Here is a 23,172-nt window from a genome sequence, read left to right as displayed (position 1 = left end):
TTACAATTTTCTGCCATAGTGCAATTTTAAATAAGGCATGTCCAAAGTCTGATCCGGGGGGCAAAGCCAAGCCTTGTTAATTTCATACGGTCTGCAGGCCGTAGCTATGTTGCCGGATGCTGGAGCCACCTTGTGTCGCCGCTTTGCCTCGCCCTATTGTTCACCTGTAGTTTATCAACCACTATTCTAGCAGCCACTGATTAGCAGCTGCCACTTTGCCAGCAGCAGTAACAGCCACTGATTAGCAGCCACCACTATGCCAGCAGCAGTAACAGCCACTGATTAGCAGCCACCACTATGCCAGCAGCAGTAACAGCCACTGATTAGCAGCCGCCACTATGCCAGCAGCAGTAACAGCCACTGATTAGCAGCTGCCAATATGCCAGCAGCAGTAACAGCCACTGATTAGCATCCTCCACTATGCCAGCAGCAGTAACAGCCACTCATTAGCATTTGCCACTATGCCAGCAGCAGTAACAGCCACTGAATAGCAGCCGCCACTGTGCCAGCAACAGTAACAGGCACTGATTAGCAGCTGCCACTGTACCTGCAGCAGTAACAGCCACTGATTAGAAGCCACCAATATGCCAGCAGCAGTAACAGCCACTGATTAGCAGCCACCACTATGCCAGCAGCAGTAACGGCCACTGATAAGCAGCTGCCACTGATTAGCAGCTACCACTGTGCCAGCAGCAGTAACAGCCACTGATTAGCAGCCGCCACTTTACCAGCAACAGTAACAGGCACTGATTAGCGGCCGCCACTGTGCCTGCAGCATTAACAGCCACTGATTAGCAGCCACCACTATGCCAGCAGCAGTAACAGCCACTGATTAGCAGCCACCACTATGCCAGGAGCAGCAACAGCCACTGATTAGCAGCTGCCAATATGCCAGCAGCAGTAACAGCCACTGATTAGCAGCCACCACTATGCCAGCAGCAGTAACAGCCACTGATTAGCAGCCACCACTATGCCAGGAGCAGCAACAGCCACTGATAAGCAGCTGCCAATATGCCAGCAGCAGTAACAGCTACTGATTAGCAGCCACCACTATGCCAAGAGCAGCAACAGCCACTGATTAGCAGCTGCCAATATGCCAGTAGCAGTAACAGCCACTGATTAGCAGCCGCCACTTTACCAGCAACAGTAACAGGCACTTATTAGCAGCCGCCACTGTGCCAGCCACTGTAAAAGCCACTCATTATCAGCTGCCATTGTGCCAGCAGCAATAACAGCCACTGATTAGCAGCCGCCACTATGCCAGCAGCAGTAACAGCCACTGATTAGCAGCCGCCACTATGCCAGCAACAGTAACAGCCACTGATTAGCAGCCGCCACTGTGCCAGCAGCAGTAACTGCCACTGATTAGCAGCCTCCACTATGCCAGCAGCAGTAGCAGCTACTGATTAGCAGCTGCCACTGTGCCAGCAGCAGTAACAGCCACTGATTAGCAGCTGCCACTATACCAGCAGCAGTAACAGCCACTGATTAGCAGCCGCCACTGTGCCAGCAGCAGTAACAGCCACTGATTAGCAGCTGCCATTGTGCCAGCAGCAGTAAAAGTCACTTATTAGCAGCCGACACTGTGCCACCAGCAGTAAAAGCCACTGATTAGCAGCCGACACTGTGCCAGCAGCAGTAGCAACCACTGATTAGCAGCCCCCACTGTGCCAGCAGCAGTAACAGCCACGGATTAGCAGCCACCACTATGCCAGAAGCAGTAACCGCCACTGATTAGCAGCCGCCACTGTGCCAGCAGCAGTAACAGCCACTGATTAGCAGCCTCCACTATGCCAGCAGCAGTAACAGCCACTGATTAGCAGCCCCCACTGTGCCAGCAGCAGTAACAGCCACTGATTAGCAGCCACCACTATGCCAGCAGCAGTAGCAGCTACTGATTAGCAGTTGCCACTGTGCCAGCAGCCGTAACAGCCACTGATTAGCAGCCACCACTGTGCCAGCAGCAGTACCAGCCACTGATTAGCAGCCGCCACTATGCCAGCAGCAGTAACAGCCACTGATTAGCAGCCGCTACTGTGCCAGCAGCAGTAACAGCCACTGATTAGCAGCCTCCACTATGCCAGCAGCAGTAACAGCCACTGATTAGCAGCCTCCACTATGCCAGCAACAGTAACAGCCACTGATTAGCAGCCGCCACTGTGCCAGCAGCAGTAACAGCCACTGATTAGCAGCCGCCACTTTACCAGCAACAGTAACAGGCACTGATTAGCAGCCGCCACTATGCCAGCAGCAGTAACGGCCACTGATTAGCAGTCACCACTATGCCAGCAGCAGTAGCAGCCAGTGATTAGCAGCCGCCTATGCTAGCAGCAGTAACAGCCACTGATTATCAGCCACCACTATGCCAGCAGAAGTAACAGCCACTGATTAGCAGCCTCCACTATGCCAGCAGCAGTAACAGCCACTGATTAGCAGCCTCCACTATGCCAGCAACAGTAACAGCCACTGATTAGCAGCCGCCACTGTGCCAGCAGCAGTAACAGCCACTGATTAGCAGCCGCCACTTTACCAGCAACAGTAACAGGCACTGATTAGCAGCCGCCACTATGCCAGCAGCAGTAACGGCCACTGATTAGCAGTCACCACTATGCCAGCAGCAGTAGCAGCCAGTGATTAGCAGCCGCCTATGCTAGCAGCAGTAACAGCCACTGATTATCAGCCACCACTATGCCAGCAGAAGTAACAGCCACTGATTAGCAGCCACCACTATGCCAGCAGCAGTAACAGCCACTGATTAGCAGCCGCCACTATGCCAGCAGCAATAACGGCCACTGATTAGCAGCCACCACTATGCCAGCAGCAGTAACAGCCACTGATTAGCAGTCACCACTATGCCAGCAGCAGTAGCAGCCACTGATTAGCAGCTGCCACTGTACACATTTCCCATGGAAATGTTTAATTTGTAAAAAATGTCTCGGGCATATCTCAGATTACGCAAAAGGTGGATCAGCACATCACCAGGCCGCCTCCGAATGGCCTACAATCAGAGGTGCGCTGAGCCCCCCCAGAAACTGCAAACGCACCTTGAACCCAAACAGAAGCTCTGCATATACACCAAAAGCAAGGCTGCTAACGGGAGCAGCTGACCAAAAATGAATTAAATTAGTACATAGCAAAGAAATGAACAGCGCTACTTCAAAACAGATAAGAGCCTACCTGCAAGAGAGTGCAAGCCCCACTTGTGGGATAAAATCCACCCCCAGCATACACATAACCTGTCTACCACTGGAGGATGTTGGTTTCCTGTAACAGCTTGCATGCAACTTGTTAAGTACTTGTCCCTCCCACTGCGGAGAAGTCATCCCCCTTTGGGAGGGGACCTAACATTAACTAAATCCCAGGCTATGCATATGCATAGGTTAGGATTTAGTTAGTGTTAGGTCCCCTCCCAAAGGGGGATGACTTCTCCGCAGTGGGAGGGACAAGTACTTAACAAGTTTCATGCAAGCTGTTACAGGAAACCAACATCCTCCAGTGGTAGACAGGTTATGTGTATGCTGGGGGTATATTTTATCCCACAAGTGGGGCTTGCACTCTCTTGCAGGTAGGCACTTATCTGTTTTTAAGTAGCGCTGTTCATTTCTTTGCTATATCTCAGATTAGTCAACATAACTATCCGACCCTCCCCCCCCCTCAAAAAAAAAAGTTTAATTTCATTAGTTCACCCGACTAGCACTTTCAAGAACAGCGATATGGCCCTTGGCTTAAAAAGTTTTGACACCCCTGTCTTAAAGGGAAGCTGAAGCATCAAGAAGATTGAGGTTGCCATATTTATTTCCTTTTAAACAATACCGGCTGCCTGGCAGCCCTGCTGATCTGTTTGGCTGCCGTAGTGTCTGAATAACACTAAAAACAAGCATGCAGCTAATCTTTTCAGATCTGACAATAATGTCAGAAACACCTGATCTGCTGCATGCTTGTTCAGGGTCTATGGCTAAAAGTATTAGAGGCAGAGAATCAGCAGGATAGCCAGGCAACTGGTATTGCTTAAAAGGAAATAAATATGGCAGCCTCAATATCCTTCTCACTTCAGGTTCCCTTTAAATTATATTAGTCAGGACAAGGGACGAGCGTCAAGCGTGAGCTAGCATTCACATTTCCAAAGATATTAAAAGCTAGAAATTGACTTTCTATAATCAAGTGTGCAGCAAGCATTTACTCCCCATTATTTAACCAAAATGTAAGCCCCGCACACACACTAGATTACAGTTAGCTAAGACAGCCGATAACAGCCCCCTCTGTCGATAATCTGGCGTGTGTACAGCAGCCAGAGGCCATTGCTCAAACAGCAATCTGCCAGGCGGATCACCGTAGCCGCTTGCCCTGCCCACTATGTGACATCATATCGGTGCTACTCCGTCGGTCCTCTGGCATCCCGTGTAGTCTGTTCATTTGACTCCACATCTGTACAGTCTCGGCTCAGCGATATCGCCCGAGGAATTATGTCCCAATCCCCATCGGGTGACATCACTCAAGTGTGTGTACAGGACTTAAAGTGAACCTTCAGACTAAAAATCAGCTCAGCAGCACTGAAAAGGCTTAATGTTTCTTTGACAGTTTCACAGCATCAGAACTTTGTTTATCTTACCAAAGCCTAATTTTTGCTATACAGAAGCTAAGCTTTGCCCAATCAAAGACGAACTGCCCGGGCATTTTTCCCCTGATGCTGTGCAAAGCATGATGGGATTTCTGATGTTGTTGTTCTCGTTGCCTAGCAGCTGGGAGGAGTGATCAGGACAGTTGGAACAAATCTACACTAGACTGCCGCTATTACGTAGGATTTGAGAAGTTTCTTACTATCATGCAGAGGAACTTCTGCTGGTTAGAACAGTTTTAGAAGAAAAAACGGTCAGTAATGCTTTGATAAATCCGGCCTTCAGTCACCTCCTTTCATCCAAAAAGATGGCTGCCTCATGAAATCACAAACATTTGCCTGTTCTTTTAAAACAGGGTGGGTAAGAGATTATATTACCTCTCTATTTTAATTAACACGGCTAATATAACTTAATGACAGTATGTTTGTTTAGGCTGAAGTTCCTCTTTAAAGTAACCCTAAGATGGGGGATTAGCCATAAACTATACATACCTGGGGCTTCCTCCGGCCTGATCGCTCCCACGGAGTCCTCCTCCTCTCCATTTACCCAAATTTGGCCCTGGAAAGTCCTCCCGTCTGGAGCCAAGTGCGCATGCACAGCCCGGCCGCGCGTAAGCCCCCACCGCGTTCACGTCGCCTGTAGCATTCAGCGCCTGCGCGGTACACTACTGGCAACGGGATCGAGACAGGGTAGCACTCCTGGACGGACTGCGCATGGACTGCCCCAACTGAAGGATTTTCTGGTTATAACTTATCTGTGTTTTGTCATGTGCTGCTCTGCGGGGGTGACGTGGAGGAGCAGTGGGAGCCTGTGGTGCCCACTGGTGTGTATTTTACAGCCCCCAACATCCAGATCGCTTATTCCGTAGCTGACCCAGGTAATTCGTCCTGTCGGCACAGGCGCCATTCAGCTGAGCGCGATCCCCGTCTCGCATCCAACGTGGGGAGCATTCTGCGCCTGCGCAGAAGTAAGGGGTGTGGCCGGGCAGTGCATGCGCAGTATGCCCCGGACCGGAGGACTTTCCGGGTCAATTTGCGGAGGATCCAGGATGACAAGAGAGCGTTTAGGCCGGAGGGGGCTGGAGGAAGCCCCAGGTATGTATACATTTTTTCTTTGGCCCCATCTCAGATTCACTTCAATACCTTTACTTCTATGTTACATATACTGTTGAGTTCAGTATTCGGAATATTCATATACCTTAGGTAAGGGGAGAGATCGTTTTGCACACCTGTTGTGGCTGAAATCTCCGCTAGTGAGGAAAGTCACAGGTGAGATGTTACACTTTGCCGGCCCCAGATGCAGCACTTCATACCTCCTCACCATAACCTGTATTATGTGTAACTTACAGCAGTGTATCTGCACATTACCACAATGGCTGCAGATTCCACTCAGATTGACTTTCCCTCTGTAATGTGGCGGCAATACAGGAACTTCCTCACACTACAACATGATGTCAGTTTTGTTATCGGTTTTCGTACCTCTTTGTATAAATGTATTGAGATCTTGTCTCCTCTGGTTGGTTAGGTCTGCGTGATCTCTATTTTACTGAAACACTTTGTGATGTGACCATCGTGACTGAGGGCAGAAGGTTTCTGTGCCACAGGTTAGTATCATTGTGACAATACAGTAAATGTAGAATATTCCTGTATCTGAAAATCTTGAACTATTTGTGAACTTGCTTCACAAATTAAACTATTTACTTTGCATAATAAAAGTTAATGACAAGTCCTATCTAACTGTTTGTAAAGGAAGATTGGGCACCTGCTGTTGCCGCTAGTGTGAATAGCAAAGTAATATTACCAATATTTTACTATCAGCTTCTGTGACCTATACCTCACAGCCTATACTAAGCCATCCCCCACCTACGCCTAACAATGACCTCACCAATACCTATACCTAACTACCCTCACCTGCACCTATGACTAACCTCACCCATACCTACGCCTAACTACCCTCACCCTTGCCTACATCTAACACTAACCTCACCCATACCTTATGCCTAACTACCCTTACCTACACCTATGACTACCTACTCCCATACCTACACCTAACACTAACCTCACCCATACCTACGCCTAAAACTAACCTCACACATACCTACGCCTAACACTACCCTCGCCCATACCTACACCTAACACTACCCTCGCCCATACCTACGCCTAACACTACCCTCGCCCATACCTACGCCTAACACTACCCTCGCCCATACCTACGCCTAACACTACCCTCGCCCATACCTACGCCTAACACTACCCTCGCCCATACCTACGCCTAACACTAACCTCACCTATACTTACTTACGCTCAACATTATCCTCACCCATTCCAACACTTAGCACAAACCTCACCTATGCCCACTCCTAACACTAACTTCCCCCATACCTATGCCTAACATGTACCCCTTTCCCCTATCTACACCTAGCACTAACCTGTATAACCAAGCACCGTAGCCGATATTCCTTCATCATAGCTAATAACAGTAGTCTGCAGTTGACTATATAATAGCTGAACCCTGGCACTAATTTTTCTCAGTCAGTGCTACCATTGCCGCAGATTACATTGAGATTTATGGCAGTGCCTAATTGAATGAATGGACTGTGCACCCAAATTAACTTATTCACCCTACAGCACCACTAAACACTCTAGGTGTAATTCTCAGAGTTCCCACATGGGTGTCCACACGTTGGGCAAAATGGGGCGGACGCCCCCTTGACGCCAGCTGCCCTGGCTGCCCCCCACTGCCTAGTGACAGCAGCAGCCAGCGTCAGACCTCTGATCAGCCGACGATCAGTGAGTGCAGGCACTAGGACCTCACGGACACCGCACTGATATGGGGGAAGTGACATCACTTCCGCATATGCAGCTTGTTGTCCACGGAGTACTGTGCGCCCGCTCTCACTGGTCGCCGGCTGATTCTGAGGTCTGACGCTGGGCTGCTGCTGTCACTACATACACTGGGGGGCTCCTGTCACTGCTTACACTGGGGGGCTTCTGTCACTACCTAAACTGGGGGGCACCTGTCACTAACTAAACTGGGGGGCTCCTGTCACTACCTAAAGTAGAGTCTACCCCGCCTCCAATCCACATGGATGGCATGGAAGTGGAAAGAGTCCCCAGTGTCCGCCTACTGGGCACAACTATCTCCAATGACCTGAGGTGGAACACCAACACGACCTCAACACAGAGGAAAGCCCAACAGAGACTTTTCTTTCTCCGCCAACTGAAAAAGTTCGGTATGGCCCAAAAACTGCTGACAAATTTCTACTCAGCCACGATCGAATCCGTCCTATGCTCTTCCATCCTGGTCTGGTACACCAGCTCCTCCGCCAGCGACAAGCTCAAACTGCAGAGGGTCATCAAATCTGCAGAGAGGATCATCGGAAGATCCCTTCCCACTCTGGACCTCCTCTACCACTCCAGGCTGAACACCAGAGCATTAAAGATCGCCAACGACCCCTCACACCCAGGCTACCGCTTCTTTAATCAGCTCCCCTCGAGCCGGAAGCTCCGGTTCCGATCCATCTACACCAGGACCTCAAGACATAAGAACAGTTTCTTTCCCTCTGCTGTCAACCTCCTGAACTCTCGCCATGGAAATGCCTATCCCCACCCCAAAATACCAAGACGCACTGAGGCACTTTGCACATAGCTCAAGCGTACTTTTTTTGGTTGTTTTTTTATTGTATTGTAACTTATGCCATTGTCTCCCTCTGCATACATGTTCTTTAATGCTCTGTTTTTCTGTATAATGTTCTGTTACTACTGCATGTCCTCTATCTGTAACTACTGTGTACCGTGTATCAGTACCCTGTAAGTGCCAAGCCCAATTCCGGGCACGACCCAGTCGTGCTTGGCGAAATAAAGTTTCTGATTCTGATTCTGATTCTAAACTGGGGGAAACCCGTCACTACCTAAACCGGGGGGCACCTGTGTCGGAGGCACTCTCAATCTAATTCCTACTATAGTCCTTGTCTAATGTCCCACCATTGCTAAGTTCAAGTAAATTTGTCTCCACCCGTGACAACACCCACATCCTGGTATATGGCCACGGCTTTTTTTTGGAGCGGCACCACTACTACCCCAATTTCTTGTCACGGTGCGCGCAAGTTACTACCCTGTATTTTGATGCAGCATGCGTAGCTCAACCCCCTCCCCCTTTTTTTGCCCCCCCCCCTTCCCCCCTGGAAAATTTTTTGCGGATGCCCATGCCCACATCCCCTCTTGGAAAACTGCTTGGGTGATGTCCTGTTTCCTGCCACCCCACCTGCATCACATGACTGGACAAGGTATGGACACTACAGGGTCACTATAACACAGGCAATACACACCCACTGAAGCAAGGCTGTAGGACAATCACAGGGACAGCTGTGCTCCAGAGTTGTGCTGATATCTATTCTGTGTCTCTGCAGGGTTGTCCTGGCCTCAGTCAGCCCCTATTTCCGAGCCATGTTCACCACCTGTATGGTAGAGTCTCAGCAAGGAGAAGTTTCTCTCCTAGATGTCTCCGCTTCCATCATAGAGACCATCCTGCACTTCATATACACCGGTGAGGCTGCCGTCACTTTGGACAATGTTGAGGATCTGTTTACTGTATCCAGCCGCCTGCAGATTACAGCCATGCAGGAGCAATGCAGCAGGTGAGTCACTGATGTGTAATGGCCCATACTCATGAGCTACAAATGTAGCTAGTCGCTAGCACACGGGAGCATGTGCGCGACAGATCGGCGACAGCTCGTCGCCGGGTCCCTCCTCATACACACTGCGGAACAGGGATTAGTGGTGCGACGGAAGCTGTCGCCGACGGTCCTCCCCCCCGCCGGAAACTCCGTGCACTGCCTATTGGTTGCTGTCGCTAGTCCGCATACACACGCGGACCAGCAACAGTTGTGGCGGCAACTGTCGCCAGGCGATTGACCGCACCAATCGCCTGGCGACAGCAGCGACGAGCGACGGTTCGGGGCGTGCACGCCATACTCACGGGTGACCTGTCGCCACAACACGCGCGTGCCACGTGGTTGCGGCGACAATTGTAGCCCAGCGTCCTCCTGGCTCCTCTCCCGGTCCTGCTGGTGACTTCATTACCGGCGACACCCGGGCCGAGTGTCGGCCCAACACTTTCTGACTGGTGACACTCCATGTCATCTTGCCGGCTGTTACGCGTCATCACGTTGGCTGGCGTCACAGTCCTGCGCATGCGCAGGTTTCTAATTATTCGATCGCAAATCAATCGGATAATTCCATAGGATTGATTTCCGATCGATGGATTCTATTAGATTGATCGATGGCTGAAATTGACCAGTGTATGGGCCCCTTTAAGAAAAGTCAGTTGTTATCTATGCAAAAGAGCTTCTCTGACAGCCCTGTCTTCTGAAGCACTTATCTCAACTGTCTCTCACTGTTTGTTTCATTTAAACGCTGAGTGTAGTGTGTATACTACAAATATTAGAGAATGATGCAAAGTGATAAAAAAATACCTATATAACTGAAAATAAAAATATGAAACTATTTTCTTTGCTACTAATGTTTTATTCATGTTCCATACTACACATAGAATTCATTATTTCATAAGGGTTTTTTTTTTATTTTTTATTTATTATTTGAAAAGTGGAAGTGGAACCCATCTTTACCCATCACATTTGGATATGCCGTAAGATAAAAGTTATGGAACTCAACAATCAGACATATAATTTTTATTACATGCATAGACTGGACGTCCAATATACTAACCCTCGTTTTCCACCTGCCTACTTTACTGGCCTGTACAGTACATCCTACACCTCTTACAAAGCTGGACCTTCTCCTCATCATCTTAGCCATAAAGAAAACTTCCTGACACACTGAGCCAGAGCCTCCCCTACATTCAGAAACCAAACCACACATTCAACTTTTCTAGATGAGCTTTAATCTGAATTTTATGATGGAGAGAAAAAAATGTTTTCTTTCCTACCTGGAAACCATTTATTATAAACTTACTATCACCACCACATTTTCTTTTCTTTTATGCCACCGTTATTGAAGACCCATGGTCATACAGTAGACAAGACAAGACGAATAACATTTTATGTTGCAAAAAGTACAAAAGGGAGAGTTACCGAGAGCCCAATATAGTGTGACACACAACATTTATATTGTGCTTTTCCCCTGGTGGACTCAAAGCGCTTGAGCTGCAGCTACTAGGACGTGCTCTACAGGCAGTAGCAGTGTTGGGAAGTCTTGCCCAAGCTCCTTACTGAATATTTGCTGGCTTACTGAACAGGAAGAGATGACATTCCAGAACCCAGATCTCCTGTGTCAGAGGCAGAGCCTTTAACCATCAGCCACAGTACTGTCTTCCATCTTGTGCCTTGATAAAGGGGACCCCCGGTGGCCCCGAAACGATTGTTGGTGAACGGTCATATTTGTCTTTACTCCTATGAGAATGAATGGTTGTTTTTGTAGTCAATATGCAGTAGTGGTTGGACCTTTGAGTTTATTGGATGGAATCTTTGTGGTCTGGCACCTACCATTCTAGAGGTGTGCGATCCTGGAATGGATTTTTATATTCAGGCGCACACTGCCTAATTATGTTTATGGGGAACTGTCTAGTTATGCTTGGGGTATACACTGCCTATTTATATTTTGAGGGCATATATTCAGGGCTGTGGAGTTGGAGCAATTTTGGGTACCTGGAGTCGGAGTTTGTGGTTTCAGTAAACTGAGGCGTGTGAGTTGGAGTCTGAGGATTTTTGAACCAAACCCATAGCCTTTGTAAAGATAAGACTAAGGAGTCGGAGTCTCTGAGTCGAAGCAATTTTGGGTACCAGGAGTCGGAGATTTCATAAACTGAGAAGTTAAAACAAAAAACTGTATCACTCAGTCTACAATAAACACATATAATTTTATTGAATCTGCATACAAAATCCCCCCATTTACCCCCATAAAATACGAGCCTCAGAGTGTATATTAACCTGGCATACACAGCCGGCCATGTCACTCACATGCACCCCACACACTCAGATATTGCACTCCCGGGAGTAATTCCAATAGCAATAGCAATGTTCCTCTGCCATGTGTGGGCTATAGCCTCAGATCCGAATTGCGTAGATACTGCTGTATATGGCAAATAATGAATTGTCCCAGTTTTTCCAGGTTAGCAATTCACGTTTTTACAGTTTATGCACTCTATATGCAGATATGTTCAAGGATGAGCTCAGGGGGAGTGGAGATAGGCATGCAGTTGTATTAGTCCATGAAATGGGGGCCCCCAGGTGTTAGTCCGATTATTGTTTCACACAGCAAGCATAAGTCAGCATAGTTCAGCAAAGCAGCGTTCAGCAAGAACTGGAGGGCTCTCGCCACCTCCACGCAAACCTCTTCAGCTCAGCTCTTATGCACACTCTAAATGCATTGCCTGGAAGGCTCTCACCACCTCCTTGGGACACTCAGATGTTCCTGCGGACTCCTCAGGACTCCTCCGGCCACTGCTCGCCACTCCTCTCAACCCCTCTCACAAACTTCAAAGTCCACGCTAAGACGGATCCATGCGCTGTCAACACGCGCAGCGGGTGACGTCACTCCGGCTCGCTTCCGTAACTAGTATCGCCCGCCCATCGGGCTTCCTCAGACGGTCACGTGAGCGGCACCGTCATGTTACTTTTAAAAGCCAACCTTCCCTGCTACATCTGCATATCCCCACCTCTACTCCTTGTCTATTGATCAAGCCTCCTCTCCACAGCGGGTAAACCAACAGATGCTTGTGGCACTTGAAACTCCTCCTGCTGGTTAGTTCTCCATTTATACTGGGCACATATCAGGATTATCGAACTCCACTTGTTTGGAAACAAAACTAAGGAATCAATGTTTATTGAACCTGATTGTTCATATGGCTATAAACTGAGAAGTTGGAGTCGGATGATTTTTGTACTGACTCCACAGCCCTGCATATATGACCTAATAATGTTGAGGTATTGTAAAGAAGAACAGGCGCCAAAAGGATAAAAACAGTACTTAAAATGTTTAAAATTGCTTAGGAGGAAGCGGTGGACTTACCTACCTCAAGCAGACACAACAAGCTGTGCATTCAAGACAAGGTAAATTTATTGGTACACTCCAGGGGTTAAGATTAACCCCTGGAGTGTACCAATAAATTTACCTTGTCTTGAATGCACAGCTTGTTGTGTCTGCTTGAGGGAGGTAAGTCCACCGCTTCCTTCTAAGCAATTTTAAACATTTTAAGTACTGTTTTTATCCTTTTGGCGCCTCTGTTCTCCTTTACAATACGTTTAAACATCCACCCCTGGTGGAGGAGGATACCCCTTTCTTTTCACGTCTACAGAGAGCGACTTCTTAATCCTGAGTGAGGACAGGACAATCTCCTCACCTGCTTATACAGTGGTTGCCTGGAGGTAACCCTGGTTTGTGAGTATTATTCAATACTCTTTTAATTTGTCTAATATTACCGTATATACTCGTGTATAAGCCCAGTTTTTGGGTCCAAAATTTTGGCCCAAAAGTGGGGGTCTCGGCTAATACACGAGTCGCTTCCAAAGGTAAACCATCTCCCCCCACCCCTGCACTACCAGGAACGGAGCAGCATGTGTAGCAACATAACTACTAAGAAGCGCTCACTGATTATCATACAGCAGCTTGTCACCTGTTGGCTGCTGCTGCGCAGGCCTCCCCCTGTGTTCCGCTTCTCAGTGGTGTCTCCCTTCCTCCTCTAACAAGCGGCTTCTTCCAGGCTAGAATGCTAAAGGGAAAGTGTCTCACTTTCTCCTCTACCCCTTTGCGCTGCTCTCACCCGCCCTGTCAGCTGCCCGGAGATCGGGATACAGTGAGCCGCCATGAATCCATTTGTTGCAGTATCATTGCTATGACTCCTGTAGTGACGCCAATAGAGGGCGTCATAGCAATGATACTGCGACAGACAGAAGTGGACGCCTGGCGATGCGCTGTATCCCGATCTCCAGAGCAGCTGACAGGGTGGGTGAGAGCAGTGCAAAGAAGCGGAAGGGAGACACGTTCCCTATAGCATTCTAGCCCAAAGAAGCCACTTGTTAAGGAGGAAGGGAGACACCATGGAGAAGGTGAACACAGGGGGAGGCCCGTGCAGCAGCAGCTAACAGGTGACAAGCTGATGTCTGATAATCAGTGTGTGCTTGTTAGTGGTGAATCGCGATCCCGGTGAGTCCCACCTCCTCCTCTCTCTCAATCTAAGCGCTCTTTGCCACCCACGCTGCTCCTTGCTTCCCCTGCACTTGAATCTATTTGAGGCTTGATTTGCACTTATAGTGCTATTGCTATCACTTCCATTTACAGCATCATGGTTTTCGTCTTCATCTTTTTAGTTATTGGCACTGCTCCTTTTTGTTGTGGTTTGAGATTTTGTCTCATTTTATGCATTCTTCACTATTGTTGCTGCAATGCATTGCACTTTTTAAGCAAGCGTCATTATAATATAACTGCATATTTTATTTGGTGCAATATTTGTAGAGGATCTAATTTCCTTTGTAGTTTATTATCCATTATGATCCTTTCTGCTGGTTGATGTCTATTTAGTTGACCGATGGTACTTGCCCATTTTCCCTGATATTTCTAGCTAACAGTAGCTGCTGCATTTCTTATCCCCAGGCTTATACTCGAGTCAAACATTTTCACAGGGTTTTTTCTAGGTAAAAGTTGGGGGTCGGCTTATACTCGGGTCAGCTTATACTCTAGTATATACGGTACCTTAACGTACTACACTATATTTGGCTCTCGGTTCTCTTCTTTTTTATAATAATGTTGAGGAGACATGTCATATTTTTTTTCAAGAGCACAACTTGATTATGTTTAGAGATACACTGCCCAATTGTATTGGGATGATATGTTGCCAGTTTGTTTCCAATGTCTAGAGAATATGCTGCTTGATTATGTAGGAAATGCTGTCTAATTTTGATCTAAGATTCTAAAGGTGTTTAATGCATAAGAAAGTACACACACTGTCTATTTTATGGCTAATATGACTGTGTCTAAGGTACCTGGGGTATTTATTTGATGGGGGGAAGGCCCTCATAGGTTTACATACATTTGGACGTGCCCATAAACTGCATGATCACTCCAACTTTTTGCTGCACAGTTGCCCCAGATATTCTGGCATCTTAGCAGCACTCCTGAGGAGAATGAGAGGTAGGAGCTAATGGCCCATATGCAATTAAACTTTTCTCCTGAGTTTTTTTCCTAGGAGATAATGTTTTCCCTTCCATTTAACCACTTAAGGACTGCAGTCATAAAACCCCTTAAAGGGACACTTAAGCCAGAAAAAAAAGTTTTACTCACCTAGGGCTTCTACTTCTGCAGGGGGCGAGTAGAAGCCCCAGGTGAGTAAAACTTTTTTTTTTTTTTCTGGCTTAAGTGTCCCTTTAAGGACCAGACACTTTTTTCCATTCAGACTACTGCAGCTTTAACGGTTTATTGCTCAGTCATACAACCTACCATCTAAATGAATTTTACCTCCTTTTCTTGTCCCTAATACAGCTTTGTTTTGGTGCGATTTGATTGCTGCTGTGATTTTTTTTTAGTTTTTATTATATTCATCAAAAAACTTTCTGTGCTGACATTTTTCAAATAAAGTAAAATTTCTTTATACATTTTTGTCCAAATTTATTGTGCTACATGTCTTTGATTAAAAAAAAAAAATCCAATAAGTGTATATTTATTGGTTTGGTTAAAAGTTATAGCGTTTACAAACTACGGCGCAAAAAGTGAATTTTCCCATTTTGAAGCATCTCTGACTTTTCTGAGCACCTGTCAGGTTTCATGAGGTGCTAGAATTCCAGGATAGTATAAATACCTCCCAAATTATGCCATTTTGGAAAGAAGACATCCCAAAGTATTCACTAAGAGGCATGGTGAGTTCCAAAAAATAAAATCTTCTATGAACTCACCATACTCCTAACAGAATACCTTGGGGTGTCTTCTTTCTAAAATGGGGTCATTTGTGGGGTTCCTATACTGCCCTGGCATTTTAGGGCCCCTAAACCGTGAGGAGTAGTCTTGAAACCAAATGTCTCAAAATGACCTGTGAAATTCTAAAGGTACCCATTGGACATTGGGCCCCTTAGCGCACCTAGGCTGCAAAAAAGTGTCACACATGTGGTATCGCCGTACTCAGGAGAAATAGTATAATGTGTTTTGGGGTGTATTTTTACACATACCCATGCTGGATGGGAGAAATATCTCTGTAAATGGACAATTGTGTGTAAAAATAAAAAATTTAAAAGAGTCATTTACAGAGATATTTCTCCCACCCAACATGGGTATGTGTAAAAATACACCCCAAAACACATTATACTACTTCTCCTAAATACGGCAATACCACATTTGTGACACTTTTTTTGCAGCCTAGGTGTGCTAAGGGGCCCAACGTCCTATTCACAGGTCATTTTCAGGCATTTGGTTTCTAGACTACTCCTCACGGTTTAGGGCCCCTAAAATGCCAAGGCAGTATAGGAACCCCACAAGTGACCCCATTTTAGAAACAAGACACCCCAAGGTATTCTGTTAGGTGTATGGTGAGTTCATAGAAGATTTTATTTTTTGTCACAAGTTAGTGGAAAATTACACTTTGTGAAAAAAAAAACAATAAAAATCAATTTCTGCTAACTTTTGACAAAAAATAAAATCTTCTATGAACTCACCATACACCTAACAGAATACCTTGGGGAGTCTTCTTTCTAAAATGGGGTCACTTGTGGGGTTCCTATATGGCCTTGGCATTTTAGGGGCCCAAAACCGTGAGGAGTAGTCTGGAAACTAAATGCCTCAAAATGACTGTTCAGGGGTATAAGCATCTGCAAAATTTGATGACAGGTGGTCTATGAGGAGCCGAATTTTGTGGAACCGGTCATAAGCAGGGTGGCCTCTTAGATGACAGGTTGTATTGACACTGAAGTGCAGGAAGCGCAGAATGTTTTCAAATCGTGACCTGGACATGGCAGCAGAGAACATGGGCATGTGATGTATTGGGTGCGTAGACCAATAAGACCGCAATACATTCTTTTTGACTAGACCCATGTTAAGGAGAAGGCCCCAAAAAATGTTATGTTCAGAATATTGGAGTGGCTTCCACCGTAAAGGCTGGGCATAGTAGCTTCTTGGATTTGCGGTTGCGTATTGTGTGGCATAACGGTTGGTCTCGCCACAATTAAGTCGTACCAGCAGTGATCAGAAAAAAAAAATTCTGTCACTGCGACAGGGTGGGTGAGGGTTTGGCCGGGTGATCAGAAGCCTGCAGAGGGGCAGATTAGGGCATGATCTGATGGATAGGAGTGCTAGGGGGTGAATGAAGGTGATTTATGGGTGTCTCAGTGGGTGATTAGAGGGGAGAATAGATGCAATCAATGCAGTGGGGAGGTGATCGGAAGGGGGTCTGAGGGGGATCTGAGGGTTTGGCTGAGTGATCAGGAGCCCACACGGGGCAAATTAGGGCCTGATTTGATGGGTAGCAGTGACAGGGGGTGACGGGGTGATTGATAGGTGTGGTAGGGGGTGACATCATGTGATTGATGGGTGTCTCAGGGTGTGAATAGAGGGGGAAATAGATGCAAGCAATGCACTGGGGAGGTGATCGGGGGTATCTGAGGGCAATCTGAGGGTGTGGGCCAGTCATTGGGTGCCCGCAAGGGGCAGATGAGGGTCTGATCTGATGGGTATGATGGGTAGCAGTGACAGGTGGTGACAGGGGGTGATTGATGGGTGATCAGTGGGTGATTAGAGGGGAGAACAGATGTAAATAATGCACTGGGGAAGTGATCAGAGGGGGCCTGGGGGCTATCTGAGGGTGTGGGTGATTGGTTGCCCGCAAGGGGCAGATTAGGGTCTGATCTGATGGGTAGCAGTGACAGGGGGTGACGGGGTGATTGATAGGTGATCAGTTGGTGATTACAAGGGATAATATATGGAAGCAATGCACTGGCGAGTTGATCAGAGCGGGTCTGGGGGGCTATTTGAGGGTGTGGGCGGGTGATTGGTTGCCCACAAGGGGCAGATTAGGGTCTGATCTGATGGGTAGCAGTGACAGGTGGTGACGGGGTGATTGATGGGTGATTGACAGGTGATTATAGGGGAGGATAGATGTGTACAGTACACAGGGGGGGGGGGTCTGGGGAGGATCTGAGTGTGGGGGGGAGGGGTGATCCGTAGCCCCAGGGGGCAGTTAAGGGCTTAATATAAAAAATAGCGTTGCCAGATAGTGACAGGGAGTGATTGATGGGTGATTAGGGGGGTGATTGGGTGCAAACAGGGGTCTGAGGGGGTGGGCAGGGGGGTCTGAGGGGTGCTGTGGGCGATCAGAGGGCAGGGGGGGGGAAATCAGTGTGCTTAGGTGCAGACTAGGGTGGCTGCAGCCTGCACTGGTGGTCCCTCGATCACTGGGACCACCAGGGCAGGAGGCAGCCTGTATAATACTCTTTGTATACATTACAAAGCGTATTATACGCTTGTAACGCGGCGATCGAGGGGTTAACAACCCGCCGGTGCTTCCGAACGGCCGGCGGGTTGACGTTGCGGGTGGGCGAAGCCTATTGCCGGCAGATGCGCGCGCATTAGTGCACGCGATCCCGTCCGAGGACCCGACGCCCACCGGCGTTACGTGGTCCTGGGCATGCCACTTTACCGTTGCCCATAGGTAGTGGGCGGTCGACAAGTGGTTACAATTTCCCATCATTGTGCAATTGAAAAGGTACCAAAAAGTAGGTGAACAAGTGCTCTAACAATTATTTTGAGTTCCTTGCTGGTTGGTGGTTTAAAAGGCATTTCATTGACCCGTTTAAAAATCTCACCTAGGAGAAAACACAGGAGAAAAAGTGAGTTGCATATGGGCCAATGAGAGAGGCAGAGTGAGAAAAAGGGAAACACATCAGAGAGACTAACAGTGCAGGTAGACATGTGGTGAGTTGGGGCCACCTCCATTACTCACCATAGAGCAAGCTTTATCCCAGACATCACTGTTGCATTCCACTAGTATCTTTTAGGCCTTCTCTGCCCCCCACCCCTTTTCATTGCCAATACCACTAAACACCCCTGTCCATCCAGGGCCATGGAGTCGGAGTGGATGAGTTAGTCATTTTTTTTTTTCATTTTTTTTCGAGTACCTGGAGTCAATGGATTCACAAACTGAGGAGTCGGAGTTGCAGATGATTTTTGCACCCACTCCATAGCCAGGCCACCATTGAAAAGAAGCTTATGGACCACCTTCCATACACTGCTGCTTCCAGGACACCAGCCAGAGCACATTGCTTTACTTCCTGAACATTAGCCTGAAGCCACTGTTTTACCCATTTCACAGAAGGCGTGTCCTATGTACAACATTATATGCTGCATATGTTTAAATATTGCATGCTACAAGTGGGTTAACTCTTTAAGCTTAAAGCGAACCTAAACTGAGAAGGATATGGATTTTTCCTTTTAAAAGAATACCAGTTGCCAGACTCTCCTGCTGTTCCTGTGTCTCTAATACTTTTAGCCACACCCCCTCAACAAGCATGCAGATCAGGTGCTCTGAATGAAGTCAGACTGGATTAGCTGCATGCTTGTTTCAGGTCTGTGATTCGGCCACTACTACAGCCAAAGAGATCAGCAGGACTACCAGGCAACTGGTATTATTTAAAAGGAAACATCCATATCCCTCTCAGTTAAGGTTCCCTTTAAGCAAGGAGAATAATCAGGCAAGTAAAACAAAAAAACATCCTTTAAAGTAAATTAAAAAAAAAAAAAAAAAAAAAGCTCCTGGGGAGTACTTACCTTTTGAAGAGGGAAGCCTCTGGATCCTAATGAGCCTTCCCCCGTCCTCTTCACCCTCTGGGATCCAGCGCTGGCAGACAGTGGGTGATGTAATTATGTACCTTCTGCGCAGGCGTAGTAGCAGCTTTCTGATGGGCTCTGGCGGAAAAAGCTGAGACTGATCGGGTCCAATCCACTGAGCAGGTGACTTGTGCCTGCGCAGTAGAGAGGACCCAATCAGGCTTGGCTATTTCCGCCGGAACCCATCGGGAAGTTGCTACTGTGCCTGCACAGAAGCACGGAAGGTAAATGTTTCAGCCTCTACTACGCCACGGCCGACATCCTTCTCAGCTAATTTTTGGGGGGTTGTCAGCGCTGGATCCCGGAGGGGTAGGAGGACAAGGAGAAGCCTCTCTAGGATCCAGAGGCTTCCCCCTCCCGAGGTAAGTACCCCCGAGGGGCTGTTTTTTGATAAATCTATAACCCCTTTAAAAGTCTTGAGGAGTGTATATTCTTGTCCACTTACTCTCCCATATTTCCTTTTCATGTTGTCTTTGATTTAATTTCAGGTTTCTGATCAAGAGACTGAACAATGATAACTGCTTCTGGACTTACAGACTGGCCTCTACCTATCATCACAGTAGACTTCTGGAAATGGCAATGAAATACATCAGCTGGCACATAACTTGCCTCACTAACAATGAACACTTGCTCCATCTCGAACTCGGAGAAATAATAAAAATTCTTTCCTCAGACCAGTTGATGGTGTCTTCAGAACTTTCTGTTTATCACATGGCTCTTAGCTGGTGGAAAGCCAACAGTTCCGGAGACAGTCCACTTCCTGTAGAGCTGCGCAGAGTCATCCGGTTACAATTAATGCTGCCCCATGAACGAGAAGAAGTAGAAAAAGGTGGAAGTTGGGAAGAATGTGATCTCCAGGAATCAACACCTTTCAGACTGCGGCAAGGAATGTTTGAAAACTGCATTGTTTGCATGGACCTTCACGATAGAGATGATATGTATTACGATGCGGATAATGATTACCTGAATGCATATGATCCTGTTTCTAATGAGTGGAATAAGCTGAAGCCTTTGAAACCCAAGATGGACCCTGTGTGTGTGTCTATAGGAAATTATTTGTACGTGACAGGAGGTATGTCAGTGCATGGTTCCATTTCTAAAGCTTTCCATGTGTATGACTCAGTGACCAATGACTGGACAGAGCTTCCAAGCATGATGAGTGCCAGGGACCAGCATGGATTCCTATCTTTTAAAGAAAAGCTTTATGCGGTTGGAGGATGGAATAAAGGTGGAATTTTGGACTCAATGGAATGCTTTGACTTATCCAAAAATAGTTGGTCTGAGCTATCTAAACTACCTTACCCATTATCCAGCTTTGCATCTGCACAGCTAAAAGGCAAATTGTACATAATAGGCAGAGGACCTACAGGAGAACATGGCGTTAAAGGATTGCTGATTTATGACATTGCATCAGATATGTGGAATCACATTCCAAGTAAAGTTTATGTTAATGATGGTGAAGCAGTAACAATGGATAACAAGGTGTTTGTGATCGGTGGCTGTGATTATTCATCTGAAGATCCGACTTCAGCCACAGATGGATGTTTTGCCTTGGATGAAAAAGGACAGGTTTGTGAGGACCTGAAAGTCCCGCCACTTCCTGAGAAGGTAGCATCTTTTGCAGTTACTGGATGGGGTGAAAGAATCTATGTCTTTGGTGGTGGAATTGGGAATCCATGTATGAATATCTATTATTGGACACTGGGTGCCTCGAGATGGGAACAGTGTACCGAAAACCTAATATATGCGGAATCAAGTGCGTTTTGGTGTGCTACTTTGCAGGTTCCCCTGAGAAAACTGTTACATCTTATTCCCGGCAGGTCAGCTCTTGACATCTGATCAGCATTGTTGGTTAGTGTGCATATTTGTAGCATCCACATGTATATGCAAGGTACCTAAAAGGACAATGCAGGAGTTTTACTGTGGTCCCTCAAGCCCAAGTGCCTTACAGACACCGATTAAAGAGAATCTGTATTGTTAAAATCACACAAAAGTAAACATACCAGTGCGTTAGGGGACATCTCCTATTACCCTCTGTCACAATTTTGCCGCTCCCCGCCGCATAAAAAGTCGTTAAAAACCGTTTTAAAAAGTTTGTTTATAAACAAACAAAATGGCCACCAAAACAGGAAGTAGGTTGATGTACAGTATGTCCACATATAGAAAATACATCCATACACAAGCAGGCTGTATACAGCCTTCTTTTTGAATCTCAAGAGATTATTTGTGTGTTTCTTTCCCCCTGCATCTCTCATGCACTGAAGTTTCAGGCTGCTCTTTTCTTCCTGCAAACAGCTTTGCCCTTGTCTGTAATTCCTCACTATGTGAAAGCCCAGCCAGCTCAGAGGACGATTTATCCAGCTTGTAAAAGATAAGAGAGAAGAGAGAAGCTGCTCTAATCTAAATAACACACAGGCAGTGTGCATAGAGGGGCCTGGAAGGGGGAGTGCATAGCAGAACCACAACACTGAAGAACTTGGCAGCCTTCCAGACACAGGCCGACAAGTCTGACAAGAGAGAGATAAGTTGATTTATTACAGAGACTGTGATAGTACAAAGTGCTGCAGTAAGCCAGAACACATTAGAATAGCTTTTGGAACTTGTAGGATGATAAAAAACAGGATGCAATTTTTGTTACGGAGTCTCTTTAAGCATGGATTGGCCTGCTGAACTGCATAGGTGAGAAGAGCCTGTGGCGGTGACTTCACAAGCTATGAGTGAGCGCATTGTGTATTTGATTCTCTATTATAGTAGTGCCTTGCATTGTGGATTGGCCTTGGATAGACCGCAGCGAGCTTCTAGTTACTATAGTTCCCTAAGCCAAACCCCCCCTTCCATAAGCGACATTAGGGGCACCTTTGTCTCTGGAAAGTTTCCCCCATGGCCCCCGAGCCAGCTTTCAACCTCCCTAGGTTTTCTATCAACTTTATAGTGTTCCCAGGGGCACCAGCAGAGCTTTCAGCAGAAAAGCAACATCCCTGTTCCGGGAGGTCCTCGATTTCTCTGTGTGCTCCCCAACAGTGGTGGCTCTTCTCAGTGACCCGGCTTGGGCTAATATGTAAATCATTCCCCAGGTCACTGGGAAGAGATGGACAGCAGGGATTAAGATGGGAACACATGGAGTAATGGAGGAGCGCAACAGCTGGGACAGGTGAGTCGCTACACTGCTGTGCTGAAAGCTCTGCTGGTGCCCCAAGGACCACTACACAGCTGAATGGGGGGGGGGGGGGGTAAGCAGTCTTGGGCTACCTGGGGCAACTGCCCAAGTTGCCCATATGGAAGTACTGGCCCAGTCAAAGTCTCGAGCGGTTTGTTCTGTCTTTACAGTCCTGTTTCAGGGCCCTCTTACTATTGTGTTTGCCTGGACAATAGCTGTGTTGCTGCTACTAGCCACTTCACCAGCACTATAGAGGTTTTCGCTGAATGTTCTGTAGCGTGCTATGGTGTCTTGATTGCTTTCATTGGTGATTTACTAACAGCATGAAATGGACAGTTTTTTTTTTTTCTAAACAGCCTGTATCATCCAGGAATCTAAATCAATACTGACCGTTTAATCACACAGGTTTGCCATACATATACAGTGGTTTGCAAAAGTATTTGGCCCCCTTGAAGTTTTCCACATTTTGTCACATTGCTGCCACAAACATGAATCAATTTTATTGGAATTACATGTAAAAGACCAATACAAAGTGGTGTACATGTGAGAAGTGGACCGAAAATCATACATGATTCCAAAT

The 23,172-nt window shown here is 47.0% G+C and overlaps 1 protein-coding gene across 1 annotated transcript in view; it reads left to right on the top strand.

The window, feature by feature from the left end:
• LOC137561023 (kelch repeat and BTB domain-containing protein 8-like) overlaps positions 1 to 23,053 on the top strand; it is a 36,018-nt gene extending 12,965 nt beyond the window's left edge. The window contains exons 3-5 of the mRNA XM_068272236.1: positions 6,141 to 6,219; positions 9,025 to 9,252; positions 19,924 to 23,053. Coding sequence (XP_068128337.1) covers positions 6,141 to 6,219; positions 9,025 to 9,252; positions 19,924 to 21,274 — 1,658 coding nt within the window. The 3' untranslated portion in view covers positions 21,275 to 23,053. The remainder of the gene's footprint in view (positions 1 to 6,140; positions 6,220 to 9,024; positions 9,253 to 19,923) is intronic.
• The last annotated feature ends 119 nt before the right edge of the window (positions 23,054 to 23,172 follow it).

Source organism: Hyperolius riggenbachi, chromosome 3 (assembly GCF_040937935.1).
Source record: "Hyperolius riggenbachi isolate aHypRig1 chromosome 3, aHypRig1.pri, whole genome shotgun sequence".
NCBI classification, from domain to species: domain Eukaryota; kingdom Metazoa; phylum Chordata; class Amphibia; order Anura; family Hyperoliidae; genus Hyperolius; species Hyperolius riggenbachi.
Note: the sequence above shows the minus strand (reverse complement) of the source record. Positions and strands in the feature narration are given on the sequence as shown.